Genomic DNA, 20,694 nt, shown 5'->3' on the forward strand with positions numbered 1-20,694 from the left:
CAAACCAAGCATGTCTTCTCCACTTCAGTTTGACAGCCCCACTAAATCAATATGCAGTGCAGGTAAAGCCAATTATCATGTACGTACTGATGTGGCCTTCATTACAAGATATGTAGAACTATTGAACCGCACCCCACCTCACGTAATTCCCCGGTAACCGAAACAAAATTGGCGGAATACAATACATGAGCACAAAGCTGTGAACAGTGACTGGGAAAGGCCGAAAGACTAAGACCCTGAGCTGGAAAATCGGGCACTTAAAATAGTACCAATAAGAGTCCAAATGCTACTCGAATGAAATGCAAAATGTCCCAAGAACAAGGTTTATTCAATCAAAGAAAACCAAATTAAAAAGGAATTAATTAAATTGAAACAAGAAAAGGAATTGTGGCAAATACATTCGTAAATCAATCGTCGATCTTTGGGTAGTTCCCACGACCATTCTCCAGCGAACATTCTAACATATTTTAAAACTGTATATCTAACTTACTCAATGCAATTGCGCTGAGGGTTAGAACATTATTAAAATCATCAAGGACAATTTCTTTGTAATTACAGAACAGATCAACGAAGGTCACATTTCCCTGCGGATATTTCATTCCTCAAGAACATACAATTTCATCCACCCGCATACAACTTATTTTTTCAACAATCTCATCCCCGTCGTTATCTGCCCACACACCAAGGAGCAAGCAAAAGTAATATTTGTTCCGAGAGCTCCAGGAAGTTAGAAAGGGGTAAGTGAGCTCGTTCAGCAAAGACAAAACAAAATAAATGACTGAGGTCAAAACAGTGCGAACAACGTAGGGAGCGAAGAAATTAAACATGTTGACAATAAAAATGAGTAATGTAGAAATAGGCCAACACGGGCACGAAACTACAAGCCTCAAACCGGCATCAAAACGCAGATAAAATGGAAATGAATAAATGAAGCGGGCAATCGATATGACACATGTCCTCCAACACACCTGCACACTCATCCACACCGGCAACATTTCGGTACTGATATGTAAATATTAGACAGGGTACACAGATCCAACAGTAACATAATTTCGTAATTATCGTGACCCCAAAGTCACCCAAGGGTTACGCAGATGGGCACAGGAACGTGCGTATGGTGCATGCACGAAGAATACGGTAACAAGACCGTGCAATACAACGCACCAAAGAATCCCCATCACGACCACGATTCGTACAAGGCAGGAGAATTCTCGCGATGACACGAACGGCAATCACAATCTGATGGTTAAGGCAAGCGAGAAGGCTGACACTAATATACAGTGTACGCTGGACAATCTCATAATCAAAAGGCATATCAGCCAAGTACTAAAACTGACAAGCACACAGTCCGTTCGTATAACGGAGTAAACATTGCATGTCGAAAATAAGAAAGAAGCCAATATTAAATATAAAGCAACTTACTAATACCTGGAGCTGTCAAGGACTCAAACAGGAAAACGAAAGGTATTTACGGATGCACTTAAAACGTTTAAAAATGTCCTTATAAGTAAAAAACGCGGCTCCAATATGCAGGCAAGCCATTCTTCAGTCCCCAAAATAACAACAAAAAGCAGTCAAGGAGATTAAAGATTCCCAGGTGGCAGGAACATCGATATGTCCGCCATCTCTCGTACACACATGGTACTATTAAACTCATATCAAGTGAAGTGGCAAGACACCATTACATTAATACTTTGTTCGGAATAAACCGAACTGACATGTCGACACGATAATAGCCCATGCAAGGTGGCTCACCATTCGGCGTCATAACATACCGAAAATATTGATTATTTTAATGTAGCTATAGAATACTCTCAACTACATATAACTTTACATTTCAAGCCCTAAAAATACTGAAGACAACTAGCAAGATATTATTATAATAATTAAACTATTATTTACTTACATTCATCAAGGAAACATCGCGCACGAAGTAGAATATCAGGCAGACATTCAAATGATTAGCGTATTGATGCGATTAATTGAGTATTTTTGCCACCAGAAGTCATGAATGTGCTGCCACTCATGGATTTGGGTCTAGCCGCAGACCAAAATTGTATATTAAAGGTTGGCACATCGCCGAAAGGTCTATGTAACGGGAGTGGAATGGGAACGAGAAGGATCAAAACGTCACGTTGTGATCAAGCTCTCTCTCACTAGCTTCTCTTCACTTCCCAAAGATACGACTTCCTCTTCGTTTCAAGTACTCTGGCAGTATACCCGTGGGTACTGAATACTGATAAGCTGCATATGGTGTGTCCTGACTGTATTGCATACACTATATAAAATGTTTGCCACTGACAACTGTGCTGATTCTCTCGGCAGCGCTTGGCTGATATCCGCTATGCTCGCTCCTTACTGCCATCACATCGCACCAAGTCGGATTTGCTGTATTTACGGAGAAACTTACTTTATGATTGTTTCTAAAAATTAATACTTCTGTTCTTGAGCAATGATATGGTACTCACAGGTATGTTGCTCGAAATGTTTGCATTTTAGAAACTGCGTCCAATAAAAAACTACCTTTGCAAGCACAATGAAGCATTGGAAGTCATTCCACGCCACACAATCTAAACAATTGAGCCGGTTATAACCCTGTATTAGGCTTACGTAAAAAAAAACCTTTGTGGGTAGGAATGTGTGTGGATTCACAGTTATTTGGATTTTTGCAAGATGGACTCAAGATGATCTCGTCCGACCACTAGGAGAGGGGATAGTTGGATACTCCAACAAGCACGAGCAGACTGTTGCAGTGTCCGCCATCCAGGCACATATTGCACCGTACTTTGTGTGCCCGAACATTTCTAGCCGATTGGCTGAACGAAATTTAGTTCCACGGCACTCATTACGTGATCTGCCATTGACACCTACCCACCGTCGTCTATGTTCACAGTAGGGTCATGAACGACAAACCTGGACTGCTATGGACTGGAATGCGGTTGTATTTAGTGACACATCCAGGTTCTCTTTGAGGACTGATGACGGCCGTATTCGTGTCTGGAGGCCTCGTGGTATAGCAGACCGCCGCCACTGCTACGTGATGGTCTGTGGTCCATCGCATATTACAGTCGGTTACCCCTAGCAGTGACACGAGCAATATTGACTGACATAACGATAACTGCAGTATATCTTGCAGCCGCATGTGTTTTCTTTCATGGTAGGACTCATAAGAAAAGTTTTCCAGCACTATGTTCGGCAGCATACATCAAGACTATCACAGATTTGCTTCCACAACATTAACTCGCTTCCGTGGCCTCTCTTGATGGCCAGATTTTTCGCTTATCGAAAACCACCTACGGCGCCAACTTCGGCAGCTTAGGAGTTTACAGGATCTAGAGCACCAATTGCAGCGAATATGGACTGATATAACACAATACCTCCATGGTCATCTGCCCGCTTGCAGCACAAATTGTATCCAAACCAGAGGAGGGTCCACAGGAAACATGATTCTACCTTGAAGTGTTCAGTTTAAATCCATAAAATTTATTTCGCTCTTTCATTGTAATCACTTACGCACATCAACGTTAAAATCACTCATGTTAAGTTTCGAGGGTTTTCGACAACTAATTCTTGGTGCATGATTTTGTTTTAACAATGAGTTTATTCAGGATGAATCACCTAAAACTTTCAACACAAATATTCCTGAAATGGGGGTGCTATTGGTATTCTGTTTCCACAGAAATGAAGTGTAACAAGGACTCATAGCCAGATTTAAATGTTTACTTTTTTAAAATTTGCTTTACGTCGCACAGATAGAGATAAGTCTTGCGGCGGCGATTGGAGAGAAAAGGACTAGAAACGGTAAGGAAGTTACCGTAGCCTTAATCAAGGTGCAGTCCCAGTATTTGCCTGGTGTGAAAATGGGAAACCATGGAAAACTATCTGCAGGGCTGTGGACGATGGGGCTCGAAACAAATATCTCTCGATTACAAGTTTACCTTTACGTGGCTCAAACCACTCAGCCACTCACTCAATGATTGTTATAATTGTTAGAATATATATTATTTATTAGGTTACATATCTTCAAATGAAACAATTTTTACTGAAATTAACAAAATAGAACTAGAGTAAATTACATTGCCAATAGTGATCTTATCAGGATTCACGTAAAAGTAGTTTACGAGCTAGCGCTGTTTGAAAATTGTAAATACCAACAGCTGTAAAGTCCATTCAATTACCTAGTTAAGAGAGTAGTGGAAAATTTACGGCTCTGGAGGAATCCTTTTCCTCCTGGATCCTTCAGCTTCAGCTATAAACTCACACAAGGACCTAACCTCACTCTAGAGGCTAACCTCACACTAGGGCTTAACCTCACACTTTGGCTGGGCTTAACCTCACAGGGACCTAAATTCACACTTTGGCGGGGCTTAACTTCACACTTTGGCTGGGCTTAACCTCACACCTTGGCTAAGAGCTTTACCACACATTTTGACAAAGAGTAAGAGCTCAACCTCACACCTTCGCTAAGAAGCTTACATGGCTTAACCTGGCGCTGACCACGCGTTAACCTAACCTAACCTAACCTAACCTAACCCTACCCAACCCAACCGAACTTAACATTAGCTAAGAGTGAGGAGTTAACCTAAGCTGCTGCCCTTCTCGACAGGGATTAATCTCATTAAGGCTGGGGCGGGGGCAGAGGCGGTGACTGAAGCTGAGGCTAACGCTGACCTGACTGGCTGCTCGAAAAGTACTGAAATTTAGTGCGGAGTTAACCTCACCGGCTCATTACTTTACGCCAGCCTGCCCTTCCCTAACCAGGTTGCCCTTCTATACAGTGTTTTAAATATTTGAAGTAAAAATGAAGCTTCCATTAAAAAAGGTCGGGGGTGAAAACAGCCCTTAAATTAAAAATGTAATAATTCCTAAGTCGATGGTCCTAGAAAATTGATTTTTAACTTAAAATTCATAAGAAGTTATAATCCAGCTCTTAATATGTATCAACTTACCCCCGACTGTTTCTTTACGAAGTTCATGGGGTAAAAATTGCTTTCGACGTTAAAAAAGTCTTGGACGATATTTTAAATTACTTTAAGACTAAGAATTAAGTTCCGTTTGGAGATCACTGTAAATACCTAGGTATTAATATAAGGAAAGATCTTCATTGGGGTAATCACATAAATATGATTGTAAATAAAGGGTACAGATCTCTGCACATGGTTATGAGGGTATTTAGGGGTTGTAGTAAGGATGTAAAGGAGAGAGCATATTTGTCTCTGGTGAGACCCCTACTAGAGTATGGTTCCAGTGTATGGGACCTTTGCCAGGATTACTTGATTCAGGAACTGGAAAAAAATCAAAGAAAAGCAGCTCGATTTTTCTGGGCGATTTCCGACAAAAGAGTAGCGTCCTAGAGGTCGTAGATATGTCGATTACGGGAGACTCAAGGCCAACTGTATTGCACCCACATACAAGCCTGTATCTGCCCCACCCCATGCCTTTCTTAACTCTGTTAGTGCTGGCACCAGTGCACCACTACCCGCGGTGTAGGGGTAGCGTGCCTGCCAGGAGGCCCCGGATTCGGTTCCCAGCCAGGTCAGAAAATTTACCTGGATCTGAGGGCTGGTTCGACGTACACTCAGCCCACGCGCTTATAATTGAGGTGCTATCTGACGGAGATGTGGCGGCTCCGGTCTAGACAGCCAAGAAAACGTCGGAGAGGATTACTCGTGCTGGCCGCACGACACCTCGTAACCTGCACACCTTCGGGCTGAAGAGCGGTCACTTGGTAGGCGATGGCCCTTCGACGCTGTTTCGCCACGGGGTTTGGTTTGGAAAAGTATACGGGGAAGGAAGCGACATCCCTGCAAGGCTCTTTAGCTTCCAGCTTGTTCTTCCGTCCGGTCTCGTGCACTTAGAACAGTTGGAAAACACACGCCTTAATAAATTCTCTTCATAAAACTTTTTGTAAAAATACCAGCTGCATCTATTTATAACAATAATCACAAACAACTCCTGTTCATGTGGCTCAGTTGGTCGAGTCACTGTTCTTCTGAGTCCGAATTCGCAGGTTCAATTCCCGGCTTGGGTCGGTGGCCCTTAAAACGGTGTTGAAATGGCAACAGCTCCATGTCGTTGCTTTCTGGCACGTTAATAAAAGTTATACATATAAATATTAGCGTCATAAAACTGGAACTTTATACTGCTGTATTCTGCATCCCAGGCTTGCGAGGGAAACTAATAGGACAAGGTAAACCCTACCTAGCACATGTCGTGACGTGTATTTTTCTTTACCAACTAAAAAATATCTATACCCATACCCTTTACATTCTATATATATGTTGTGTGTGTTTGTATTTCTTTGCCGCATTGTAACTCCTTTATACCTTTTGTTTGTTATTTGCTTTATGTCGCACCGACACGGATAGGTCTTATGGCGACGATGAGGGAGGAAGGGGCTAGGAGTGGGAAGGAAGCGGCCGTGGCCTTAATTAAGGTACAGCCCCAGCATTTGCCTGGTGTGAAAATGGGAAACCACGGAAAACCATCTTCAGGACTGCTGACAGTGAGGTTCGAACCCACGATCTCCCGAATACTGGATACTGGCAGCACTTAAGCGACTGCAGCTATCGAGCTCGGTCTTCTTTATAGCTTGTCACATGACCATTATTATAATATAATTACCGTATGTATACTAAACCAGAATATTGCATCTTTACTCAAACTATGTATTCTTGCATTCATATCACTTGTACTCGGAATATATGAAATGCTGCACTTATGTTGGGATTGAAATAACAGAGGTTGGTAGAGGGGAAGGGGTTGTCGTCCAAGGAGTCCAAAAACTCCAGGAGTTTTAACGAATGTACTTTTGTTAAGCATTTTATATATAATGTATTGTACCAGGAAAATAAGGCATGAGTGTTTGTCAAAGGGGTGTATGGTTCTTCTGGAGTGGTACAGAGAGAGGTATGCGAAATGATAGTATACTTTTTTAAACAACATTTTTTCCCTTCATTTAGCACGATCGGTTGATTCCCTATCAATTCTCTTGATAATGGATTTACAAAAGAAAATGACTAGCTTTCGTTGAAATGACTGAAAGTAAAGAATGTTTATCACGCAAATAGGCTTGTCAAAAATAACCAACTTTTCTCCAAGTCCTTACAGTTTCTCTTAAACGAAAATAAATTATGCATTATGGTAACGAATTCTTCTGATAAAGTCTTTCTTGAAAATGAGTTCACTTTCCTGAACGGAAAATGATTAAATGAAATATTCTATCACTTGTAATGTGAATTCTATTTAAGCGTTTTGTAGCACTTGAGACGCAAACATTTGCTTTCAGTTTATCTCAATATTTAACACTGAAATTTGAAAAAATGTTAAATAGTAAAAAAAGCTTGTCTTATAAAAATTTAATCCTGCCCTTTAAACAATTGCGTTAGACCTGAACGATTTCCAGTTAAAAATTTTAGTGTTCGTTGAGCTACACATTCCAAAATCACTGATTCTACCGTTCCATAAATGGAAAGTTAGTCTGATGGAACCACAAACCACTTATATCACCTGTGTTACTGGAACACTGGACTGGACTGGAGAACATGTAGTTCAGCGAACCACACGTTGAGTCCCCTGTAGGCGAATGTCGTGATGTCCACCATGGTACCACGTTTGATTCCCTCGTTGAACCAAGGTCCGATTTCCCACGTCGAATCAAGTCTTTTCTTCCCTCGTTGACAGGTGTAGATGATTGCGATAGGCACTCGTCATGATTTTTCGTATTCAAATATAGTTGTAGAATAAGAAAAAGTTCAACTGACTCTCTTTAACTTTGGAAGTGTCCTATTTATCATAGCACATTATTTAGTAAAGTGCACACTAGTGGGTTATTTCAATCACTGGCAGCATATTTCAGGACTTTGTACTGGAAAAAACAGTCCGTTACACGCCTAATTCTATCATCCGCAATTAATGTTACTTGGATTTCATAGTTTATTGAAAGCACCATTAAATTACTCGTAATATTACTCAGATATCACAGTCTATCTGTAGCACAGTTCAATAATCCGTAAGTCATGTCACTCGGAGATTACAGTCTATTAAAATCATAGTTTATTAGAAATAATTATGAGTGTCGTTACTTGGGAACGAAATTTTCTTCCACTGATAAAATTAAAATTTAAAAGTAGTGTCACTAGAAACAGAGTTTGTTAACAAAATTGTATTTCACAAATGCTGTTGCAGAAATCAAATCTGATCGTAAAGCTCATTTCACGTAATTTTACAAGTGTTTGCACACAGTTATAAAGTCTACTCATGAAGACGAAGTGTAAGTTTCGTAATATTTATAAGAATTAACACACGACAATAAAGTCCATTCGTGAATACAACAGTTTAATAAGTTCAGAGTTTGAACGTGAAAGAAAAGAATGCAACTCAATGTCTCACACTCGTTACGAATGTATCACAATTCAACACAGTCTTTAAATGTACACGTTAAAGTACTCTTGCGTAACAGTCTATTTCAGAGGGCTAAGTAGTTTGTAATTCTCTAAAAAAATATTCTCAATTCACGCGTGATTGTTCGTAGTCTTAAGTAGTCTCTATTGGAATACTGGCACTTGTTCAATTACTAATGTCTTAAACTGTGGTTATATAACTACAACCATCACAAGTCACTGTGATATTCACTCGAAAAATTTCTAAGTGTCATAGCACTCACTGAATTTTAAAGTCCATTTGAAGATTCTTCGCGTAAAGTACTGAGTTCGAACGTCGTGTATAAATCCACTCTCACCACCCTGCATAAGCTATGGCTGTGAGTGCTGAACTTGAACTGGTGACCCTGTCTTTTTTTTTTTTTTTTACGGGGGCTCCCGTAGCCCGCTCCCCCGCCGTGACCATGGACTCAATCTACATGGCCTCCGACATGCTATTAGTTTCTAAGAAAAAAGAGATGGCAGGGAAGAGTGGGAAGTGATACAAGGGATATCTGCCGGTTTCCGAGTTAGACTCGCTACCACGGTAAGAGTTTGTATTGGTTGGATAGTGTTATGGTGTGGTATTGAAGGGTCAGGGGAAAACCACATAGGCAGAAAGAGAAATAGCCTACATGTAAAACCTGACATCTTTTGATAGCACATGCAAGGATGTGGGCTGGAAAAGGTCCAGTGGTATTGTTAGTTGAGAAGAGGTATCATGCACCAGCTAGCCATGAACCATAGTCTCGCCGTTTTATCTGCCAGGGGATCAGACCGCCTGGACACTGCTGTGACCAGCGCGGGCCTTGCCGGCTGCGGAGCCATGCGTCGAGTACCACTAGGGACTGCCGCACAGCACCACCTCCTTGGGGTCCCTCGTACCCAGTCTCCGATTCCGGAGAATGAGGACAAGCCCGCCGAGGCGGGGGCCTCCTGGAAGGGGTGGGTCATGACGCCGGGCTTCCTTCCTCTCTGTCCGCGCCATGGCCCGGTAGACTGCGCAACTGCGATAGGAGGCCGGGTGGACCCCGCGCAGTTGGCGCACACCGGCGCCTCCTTACTGTTGCGCAGGCCGTGTAGTGGTGATCACCCCCACAAGGGCTGCACTTCACTTGGAACCCACACCTCTCCTGCCGGTGGCCCCGCCTCAGACAACGGAAGCACTGCAAGAGCTGCTGAAGGGGACGTAGACCTGGGTTGCGGCTGGGCGGCCCTCTCCTGGTGGGCCGGCGTCTTCTTCCTCCTGGTCCTGGGGCGGCGTCTTCTTCTTCCCGGGGGTTTCTTTCCGGCAGAGGAAGAGGCCTCGTCCTGGTGGCCCTCCTCCCGGCCTGGTGACCTCGAGGTAGCGGGTGGAGCTGCTGCGTCGCCGTCTTCTTCCTCCTAGCTGGCGGTGGTGGCGTCGGTCGGTGTTAACACTTGACTGCGTTCCATGTCCTTTGGGACGCGCATCGAGGTCTGCATCTCGACAGACATGCTGTCTGGCTGGGCCTGGACTGCAGCCTCAGAACGCCAGGGGGCGTCCTTCTCCACTACTGTGCTGCCATCCACCGTCACGGGCGCTTTCCTGCTTTGCGCCCGGCTTACAGGCCCTTCCTGGTAGGCCTGCGTCTGCGTCCACTTCGCCCTGGCAGGTGGCCGACGATCCTGGTTGGCTGCCTTGTTGGTCTGTGTGTACTTCGTAAAGTACAGCGGTCCAACTGGGGTCGCGCCGTCGCGGCGCTCGGGAGAGCCGCCGTCGTCCTCGGTCCTCGGCTCCGTCTGAGTGGCTACCTCCTGGTAGCCAGAGGCGTCCAGGTGCTCCCTGAGTACTGGTAGCCGGGCGACCTGGTACTGCTGGGACATCAGCTCCTCGTAGGTTCGGAAGCGGGTTGCGTCCTTGGGGGCGGATGATGACCGCCCAGCCAGGGATCACCTCGGCGATGATCTCGATGCTCGACTCTCCCAAGTAGTCTGCGACCGCACCAAGGAGATCGAGTATGCGGATCGTCCCCCTGTTAGCACGCATCCCCTACCGGTTGAATACCATCAGCGACGGGCGTCTGACGTCGGGGGCGACCTCCGAGCTGAGCTCCGCTAGTAGCATCGCTACTGCTCCCTTTTACTCGTAGCAGGCCGGTCTCGCTGGGGTGGTTAGTTTCTCCATCCTGGTCCTCCTGAAATAAAATCCTGAAAGAGAAAAGCGAGCACTGAGAAGTGCTCAGCTTAGACGAATGCTCCTTCGGAAAAGTACTATTAAGTACAGTTGCCTGGCTTGCACTTAGGAAGTACAGATCGCCTGGCGAGGAGAGGGACAGCGGAGCGAGAGACACGTACGTGTTCTCACTAGCAAAGTCAAGCTCGTCGTCGGGTGACCCTGCCGAAACGGCTCTCTTTTATATCATCTAGCCGGGCGGTTTCTTGTGCCTCGTGGAAAATTGTATTTCTATTTCATTGAATATTTTCTAATTTCATGGGTCGATTTTCATCAAATTTACAGGGGTTTACGTCTAAACTATGGGCTACAAGGTGATATGGGTTATAAATTGAAATTTCAAAGGTTTTAGACTTTGGAAAATGTTATGGCAGGTTCTAGATCGCCACGACTTGTCCACGTGCTATTACGTCATTGGCAATGTGGAACAGGTGATGTGGACTGCACGCTGAATACCTGGCCGTGCCGTGCCGTTGAGAACTCATGTAAACTCTGGCAGTACCGTTACAATTATCGGACTTTATAAAATTATGTTACAGGTGACCAATTGTTCCTGGTAAAATTTATTACTTTTAGCTTCCGGAATCCTCACGAATCGACCACTCTTACTTGGATCCAAGGCCACTCATTTCCTTTTTAGGTATTCTATACCACCTAAATTCTGGCAGTTTGGAAACCTATCAAAATAAAGTTCTAGATGAAGAACTACCTTAATCCCCCCTCCCCCTCCAAACTGAAATCCTGGCTACGCTATTGCGATCAACTAAGGATCACCTGAATTTTAGCCCGAGGATTACTTGCTTCCGACTTGGGGACCTGCACTGAAGATGGAAAAACAATTTCTAGATAAGTAAAAATTAATACGGTACAGACAATAATAATAATGTTCATTAATTATCACCTACACTTCACCCAGTCTACTGAGGATTACATGCTTCTGACTCGAAAATCACCTGCATATTCTGAGGATCGCTTGGGTGACCTAACACCTTGGCTAAGAACGGGACTTATGCTTAGACTAAGGCTGCGGGATTAACCTCATCGCTCGGCTACGTGTGCGACAGGAGCTTTGATGACTTTACACTCCGGCTAAGAGTAGGGCCACCGGGAGAGTTGGCCGTGTCGTTAGGGGCGCACAGCTGTGAGCTTGCATCCGGGAGATGGTGGGTTCGTGACCTACTGTCGGCAGCCTTGAAGATGGTGTTCCGTGTTTTCCCATTTTCACACCACGCAAATGCTGGGGCTGTGCCTTAAGGCCACGGCTGCTTCCTTCCAATTCCTAGGCCTTTCCCCTGGTCGTCAAAAGATCTACCTGTGTCGTTGCGACACAAAGCATACTCTAAAGAAAAAAGAGTAGGGCTTTACACCTTGGCTGAGAGTAGGAGCTGCTATGAGTAGGGGGCTTAAACCCGGCTAAGAGTGAGACTTTACACCGTGGCTGAGAGCAGGGCCTTAACCTGACTAGCCACTCTTCCTTACACTAGGCTGCCTTTCTCTACAAAAGTCTGGGTAATCGTAGGAGCTGAGCTAGAGTGTAGGCTTAAGTTTACGCTGATATAACATGGACAAGTCTGGGTAACTTGAGAACTGAGCTAGATTTTAGGCTTAACCACACGCTGGCACAAATCTGGGTAACCTTAGAGCTGAGCTAGAGTGTAAAGTTTACATCACGCTAACTGACTCCTCTTGGCACAAGTCTGGGTAATCTTATGGTTGAAGAGCTGAGTGTAGGCTTAGTCTAACTGGCTGCTTTTACAACTCGCATGTGTATAGGATTAAACCTTTACTAAGTCGTACGGTCAAAGGGACCGCACTATTTTTCACACCCCTAATTCTAAGAACACTGTGGGCCTTGGAGATCTGCTCATCTCAGTAGCTTTCTTATTCTCAGTCTACTGCCGGTCACCACGGTAGTCAGTGTTGGAGCTGCTGTGTTGTCTCTCGTATTGTTAGAGTGACGTCCGAGGTACTGCACGACTGTGAGTGTGTAAGTCAGTGACAGGCTGAGCTTTTTTTCGTTCATTTTGTTTATTTGTTTTCGTATCTGTTGATGACAGAGAAGGCGACGTGGAAACGGGAAAAATCTTAATTACAGTAACACAAAAGGTGGTGTTGATACCGGAGATTATGAGATCTCCAAATACATTTCAAGCCACTGTACACAGCGCTGGCCCATGGTTGTGACCTTCATACGAGGGTTATCAGCACATATATTGTTCATCAGTCCTTCAATGAAAGAACTGTACTTAGCAGAAAAACTCTCGCGAAACAACTGATTAAACCTACACCGCGAGAAAATAATAATAAACAAACGCATTCCACGAGAACTGCGATTTTCTGTCTGTCGAGGTGTGGGAGCCCAAGTACATGTCCCTGAAGACCTCGGCCAGGAGGACAAACTGCCGAGAGATGCAAGGAAGATATATCAAATGTGTCCATCAAAAGGCAGAAAAGTAACAAGCAACATTGTGTTGCAATAATTACAAAGTTCCAGTTTGTTTGGAATGTTCAAATAAGATGTGTCCGCATTACGTTTAAGGTGACGTTGAATGTGGCCAATTTGAGTACTGCAGATTTTTTCTGCGTAATTGATTACAGAAAACACTTAACATAAGTGAATCCTGTATAATATTAAATTACGATGTTCAAGTTTTCAGGAAGGAAATGCCTTCAGTTGTTATTATTTGTGTCCATAAGTACATATTTTGGTGAGAATTTTGAATGTAACATGAACAAATTGTTTTGGCAACGGTAAAACTAAGTTTTGTAGACCTTGTGCATTTTATGGTTTATTAAGGAATAAAAACATAGTACAAAACGCAAAAAGTTGTGTTGGAAGGTTATTTTACATATAGTACCCATTTTCCAAATGCAGTCTAGAGGACTGCACAACTGTAGCTTTTTGCGAACTATTGAGGACTGCGGTTGAGGATTAATGTACAAGTTGCTCTTACTTTGTTTGAGGCGCTGGCTCCAAACTCAGTCTTAGCTCACTACGAGTAAGACAAGCTCGTGTTTTGGGCACGTAAAAGAAATAAATGCTGGAATAGCATACTAAGAGTAGCGGAATATAATTTGCTAATCTACTTTAGGCGGAGATGACACTGAAAATTTTAAGATAGTCAGGCAGATTAGAGATTGCGTGGATATGTTCGCTGCCTTTCTAGACTATGTGGTGCAAGGTTCGAAAGTTGTACACGATGTAACTATTTAAGCTAAGGATGTGAACAAAGCGTAGGACTAGAAGTGACTTACAGTGACGACTGGGAAAGAAGGATAAATATGTAGAAATGTTTAAATGTAATGAAATATGTATTTGTTTAATTACTACAGTCTTACTTCGAAAGTTTAGCATGCTCGTGATGCCTTAACGAAATCATTATTGTTCAAATGACCATATCTACTAAGGATCACTTGCTTTTAACCCGAGGATGACTTGCTTCTAACCTGAGGATTACCTACTTTTGACCTTTAGAGTTGCAGAGTAGAATTTGCTAAGCTACTTTAGGTGGAGATTACACTCAAAATTTTGGTGTGTCAGATCACGTGGACATTTTCGCTGGCCCTGTAGACTATCTCGTGCAAGGTTTGAACGGTGTAACTAATCACTTCTACTTGAACCAAGGAAGTGAACAAAGCGTAGTACTAGAGGTGTCTTACAGTGATGACTAGGGAAAAGGGCGTGATAAGTAGAATGTTTTTAAAATTTAATTAAAATATTTATTTGTTTATAATCGTTAAGGACCCTTTCGTTGACATCATCGACCTGCTGAAGATTGCTACCCCGGACTTGTTAAAGATCGCGTGCTTTTATCTCGATATTTTGAGGATCATTATATCGTTACTAGGCCCTTACATGCTGAGGATCAACTAGACGTGGAGATGATACACAAACTTTACTGAGGCAGATCAGAGATCATGTTTAGACTTGCAAAGCTGAGAAGGAGGCTAAGGCTGAGGCTAAGGTTGAGAAGGAGGAGTAAAAAGAGGCTGAAGAGGAGGAGGCCAAGGCTAAGGCTATAGAAGTAGAAGAAGAAGAAGAAGGGCAGATCACGTAGGCATGTTCAGAATAACAAAGCTGATGAGGAGAAAGGTAGGACTGAGGCTACGGCGCGGCGCTGAGGCTAAGGCTGAGGAAGGACAAAGTGGATAAGGCTGAAGCTAAGGATTAGGCTGAGGACGATAAGGCTCAAGCTAAGGTTTAGGCTGAGAAGGAGGAGGCTCGAGGTAAGACTGAGAAGAAGGAGGCTCAAGCGAAGGCTAAGGCTGAGGAGGAGGCTCAACATAAGTCTAAGAAGGAGACTAAGGCTGAGGAAGAGGCTCAAGATAAGTCTAAGGAGGAGAAGGCTAAGGCGGAGGAGGCGGAGGCTTAGGCTGAGTAGGTCTTCACTAGATCCTTAACTGCTCCTCACTAGATCCTCACTAAATCCTCACATAATCCTCATAAGATCCTCACTAGATCTACGGAAAATTGAGGTGCACATTGAGTTGCAAGATGAGGTGTAATTGAGGCTGAGTTGCAAATTGAGGTGCAAGGCTGAGTTGCAAATTGAGGTGCAATGCTGAGGTACAAATTGAGATGCAAGACGAGGTGCAAATTGAGGTGCAGGCTGAGGTGCAAGTTGAGTTGCAAATTGAGGTGCTATGCTGAGGTGCAAATTGAGGTAAAAGTTGAGGCGTAGGCTGAGGTGCATGGCGAGGTGCAAGGCTGAGGGGCAAGTTGAGGTGCAGGCTGAGTTGCAAGTTAAGGTTCAAATCCTCATCTTCCTCCGCAGCCTCCTCCTCCTCAGTCTAAGCTTGAGCCACCTCTTCTCCTCCTCCTCATCCTCCTTAGCCACAGCCTTAGACTCAGCCTTAGCGTCAGCCTTAGCCTCATATTCCTTAGTCTGAACATGATCTCTGATCTACCTCACTGAAGTTTTGTATGTTACACTACACACAAGCAGAGGCAAGTAATCTGCAGAACAAGTACTTTTCATGTCTGAAGCAGGTAATCCTCAAGTTACAAGCAAGACGGAGGAGTCTCATGCTAACACTGAGGAGGAGGAGGTGGAGGAGGAGGAAGCTGAATAGGAGGGGGAATTGAACCTTAACTTGCACCTCAGCCTGCACCTGAACTTGCACCTCAGCCTTGCACCCCGATTTGCACCTCATCTTGCACATCATCTTGCACCTCAATTTGCACCTCAATTCGCACATCATCTTGCACCTCAACTTGCACCTCATTCTGCACCTCAATGCGCACTCACCTTGCACTCATCTTGCACCTCAATGTGCACCTCAATTTGCAGTAGATCTATTGAGGATCTAATGATGATCATGTGAGAATATAGTGAGTATCTAGTGAGGAGCAAGTGAAAAACTAGTGAGGAGCAGGTGAGGATCTAGTAAGATCTACTCAGCCTAAGCCTAAGCCTCAGCCTCCTCGTCCTCTTCCTCCTCAGCCTTGCCCCTCCTCCTTAAGCATGAGCCTCCCCCCCTCAGACTTAGACTTAGCCTGAGCCTTAGCTTGGGGCTTCATCCATCCATCCATCCATCCATCCATCCATCCATCCATCCATCCATCCATCCGTACTCGTCATTCCTAATGTTAACTTTCATCTCCTCATTTCGTGCACTCTCCTGCCATTGTTCCTACCTGTTAATACCTGCAGTTATTCTCACTACTTTCATTTCCATTCTTTCCATCCTTTGAATAAGACATCCTGAGTCCACCGAGCTTGCAGCGTAGTCGGTCAGTAAAGTGGCCCATATAAAGATAATTTCGTCCGGGAGCTCACTTAATTCTTACTAAATAACATTGATCGCAATTGTGAGCTGACTGTGTTAGCTTTAATGGACCTTGATTCAATTTTGCTTGAGAGAATGCACATCCTAAAAGATCCACCTGCTCTAGTTTCGTATTTCTTGCCAGGCTTTCAAACCCCTTAGCTTTCTTCTCTTCTGACATCAAGCCAGTGTTGGAAAAGCTAATTTTCATATCATTGTCACTGCACCTCCTTTTGAGCCCCAAGGTATTGCGGAACATGGCAGGATTCAGCATAGTCTGCCATCAAGACCAAGTCATTGGCATAGACTAAACTGCCTACTATATTTCCACCCAACTGAATTCCTTCCTAACATTTTATACACTTCAGTAAGTCATCCTTGTGTAATATTTATGAACAACCAGAGTTAAAGACTGCAAACTTTTTTAAACCCTTTAACTGCTAAGAACTCATTCTAGCATGAATTTTCACTGCTGACCGATTGTCTACATAAAAGTATTTGATTGCCTGTAACATCCTACCCATAATCCCATAACCTCCTAGTACTGCTACCATATTTTCCGTGATACTTAGTCATTTGCTCTACCTAGGTGTACAAAACATAAATATATGGTGATATTCCTCGAGTGGAATTTTTCAGTTACTTGATACATACTGAAAATCCGGCAGACAATTTTCTGTTCCTAAGAAACTCTACCAAATACAGTAGAGACAATACGCAACACTCAGCGAGATATCGAGGGACAGCTATTAGAGCTCTCTCTAGCGGATTGACCTGAGAACTACTGATTCTGTCATAAGAGCACGTGTATTTGTGTGTGAAGTTTTTGGTGTTATTTATGCGTTTTCAGTGAGTTGACATAATTAAATAGTAGCGTGTGTCATTTCCTGATATCTCCTCTCAACATGAGGGGAAAGGTATGTGCTGTGTTTGGCTGCAGTAACTATGAAGTAGAGAGGAATGCGTGGTCTTTCTTCCGTTTCCCACGTGACAAGAAAATGTAAGTAATATTGTGTTTGCATAGGCCTATATATTCTTCCAGTGACAAAGGAATTTTTTTAGTACTTCATAATCTTCTGACCTGCTCGACCCATATTTTAACTGGCTTAAAATATAATACGCATATTTTATTCTATAGTGCAGCAGTTAAACTTCAATACCGATGTGTTGTTGTAGGTGTGATCTGTGGGTTTGATTTAATTCAGGAAAATACATATGCATATGAGTGTGGCTGGTTGTGTTCAAGTTACCCCATTTGGAATGCCGTAATGCGTTGTCAAGCACTGAAGAAAATATGGGTGATTTAAGAAATGTACATATTTTGTTGAAACAATATGATGACGCAAATTTGCTTTACCCTAATGTAATGGCATTATGGCAAGTATTGCTTATATGGAAAATTTGAATGTTTTAGAGGCTAAATTTATATATTTTCTTTCTGTTATTTGGCTTCAAGTTAAAAGGAAAATTGTCCAGCTCTTAAATGTAAATTCATTGAACCATGTGTGTAAGGAATGTGCCGATAATTTTGTTGACAAGTGTTTTAATATGATGATACAATGCTTTTACATGAGAAAAAGGAAAAATCTAGCAGTGAACGTTCAGGCAGGAATTCTAAAGCTAAAAAGTAATGCATAAATGAAAGATCAAGCCCTTTCACAGCAGTCCATTTCACATCTTTTTTATATGTCTACATTCAGTCTTTAAATAATAACCTGTTAAATAACTCTTCATTCATTTATCCAGAATTGCTTTAGCAACTTTGAAGTTAATATCTTAGTAACACTTTCTTTCTAGACGTAATTTATTTATCCATTTCCGTATATACATTTTCATTGATATTTGAATTTAGCGCGAATTTTCAGGTCAAGCCTCTAGGAGCGCCATTTGCGACTTGTCTCCCGTTTTTAACAAGGCTAAATCCGGAAGTGTCACGTATTGTCTCTACTGCATTTGCATTTACTTATCCGATTCTGACACACAAATAAGTAGTTGTCACCCACTGACTGGAATGGATCATGAGAGCAAGAGATTAGTGGTAGATTAATAATTGATGGCATGTTTTACTCAAAACCAGTTATATTGTGTTATGTTGCAGGTTGTCATCTTTCCTATCACAAGGATGTCCCGGAAGTTAGATCCCTCCATGTCCCCAAGCCGCGGTGTTAAGGGGAGACACCAGTTCCGGCGACGCTTCAGCCTGCAACCGTCTTTCTTCAAGGAAAGCGAGGAAGAAGAGCATAACCGCCCGCATAACAGGTAACTCAAAATCTGAATGTGTTACTTTTTAAAGGAAACGCCCTACATTGAATATGCCATCGACACTTAATTATTTCAGTTTAACCTTATTTTGAATGTGGACTCACAGAAAAATGATGTTATGTAACATAGGCCTACCTTAAGGTCAACGCCGATACACTTAAAAACTACATAGAACGTTGACGTACATTAATTGCTAAGTATGACCTACACGTTTACTTGAAACTGAATGTAATTGTTTGGGTCTATTGGTGACATAACACATGCATTTCGTAATGTAGACAAGTAAACTCTGCATAGTATTGTTTCCTTAGTACATCGTTAGGAATATGGTGATGAAGATGATGATGATGATGATGATGATGATGATGATGATGATGATGATGATGATGATGATGATGATGATGGTGACGTGATGTAGAGCAGGATAGGAGGGCGGTGACTTTTGTTGTTGATGCAGAACATATCCATAATACAATTGGCTAAATTCGACACAGGTGAACACTGGCAGTGGTGTTTATTGTTTAAAGGGAAAATACAATTAGGCATCCGTCCTCTCACACGAAAACACTGAATTCAAATGTGTAAAAGAAGAAGGCTTAGTGCCTTGATTTCATTCCTATTCTTCTTTTGTGTAGAGGGAGATGTTTTTCGCAAACTAATTTGACATTCGTTGTTTCCTCATGAGTTATCAGTTAAGCCTTCTCATTAAAGGAAGTGGTTGTATATTCAATTTTTGGAATTTTCTGCGAATTATAATGTCGACGTTCTCTTTATTTAACCAATGACTTCGTTCTTTCTAAAAGAAAAAACATATTGAAATTGTCACTTGTGTCTAATATCTGGAGAGTTGTGAATGTTCCGTTATCGCCAAACTGTAACATATAGGCTACCTTGCCATTGGAAGATAATTGATACATAACACAGCCTGTGTATTTTCATCAGTAAGTGATACTCAGTGTCACCTAACAGTCATTTATTTTCTGGAAAAGGCAAAGTCATCTCCAAGCAGGCGATGAAGGTCCTTGGAGGAATGGAAGATAAGGGCTTGCACTATTCGCAGACTCATCGCTAAGTGTGAATTTAAAAGATGCGCCAGGTTATAATGTAAGGAAACTACTCAACCAAATGCTAACAGAAAATGTCTCACTCACTGAAGACAGGTTGATTACAAGCATCCTAGAAATAATAAAAAAACTGAATAAGCTAAAGATAACAGAGAGAATTAAGAATCAATTACAATTACAGAAAACCATCTAAAAGACAACAATTCACTACAAGAAACGCAGGAAATAATTAACCTTCTTAGAACAACATCAGGTCAAAATACTTTTACATTCAACAACATCTATTGGCAAAAGGAAGGCTTAAATAAGGACCCACCATTATCAGGTATAGTAGCGGAACATATTCCTAAATAACTTTGTAAAAAATTTCCTACCCAACCAGCATTTGAAAGGAATCTTATACTGGAACAGATTATTGATGACACTGAATTCTTTGCACAAGTCAATTACATTCACAATGGAAACAGAAACTAACAAAAAATCAACACTTTAGACATCAAAATCAGTAGGAAAAGTAACCTTATCATACAAAATATACAGAAACTCCACTCAAACTTCACACACACTGCTCAAAGAATCCAACCACCCATATACACATAAATTAGCAGGACTGAATACAATGACAGAAAAAGAAATCCCCATGCCAATGAACACAACAGATTCCAATGATGAAATACAAATGATAAAACAAATCACGAAAGAAAACAAACATCCTCCTGACATAGCAGGTAAATTATTACTAAACAAAGGAAAAGCATCAGGAAAACCATACACGAAAGAGAAAAGCACATATAAAAATTCCACCCTCCTCGCGATACTTAACTAATTTGCTCAACAACATTTCACACTTTTTGCATTAGCGCTTATTGAATCCCACACGAAGTAAATCCGACGGTAAACGTCTGGAAGGTGGGTGAGGATATTCTTACCTGTAGTAAATTCTCTGAATGTACGCAGCGTTCTCGCCACTCAAGACGTTTTAGTA

At 42.4% G+C, this 20,694-nt stretch overlaps 1 protein-coding gene across 1 annotated transcript in view; it reads left to right on the top strand.

The window, feature by feature from the left end:
• LOC136863204 (ras-related protein Rap-1b) overlaps positions 1–20,694 on the top strand; it is a 578,103-nt gene that overhangs the window by 512,142 nt on the left and 45,267 nt on the right. Inside the window, exon 3 of the mRNA XM_067139568.2 lies at positions 18,482–18,642. Within this exon, the coding sequence (XP_066995669.1) occupies positions 18,506–18,642 (137 nt within the window). The 5' untranslated portion in view covers positions 18,482–18,505. The remainder of the gene's footprint in view (positions 1–18,481; positions 18,643–20,694) is intronic.

This window comes from Anabrus simplex, chromosome 2 (genome assembly GCF_040414725.1).
Source record: "Anabrus simplex isolate iqAnaSimp1 chromosome 2, ASM4041472v1, whole genome shotgun sequence".
In the NCBI taxonomy this organism is placed as follows: domain Eukaryota; kingdom Metazoa; phylum Arthropoda; class Insecta; order Orthoptera; family Tettigoniidae; genus Anabrus; species Anabrus simplex.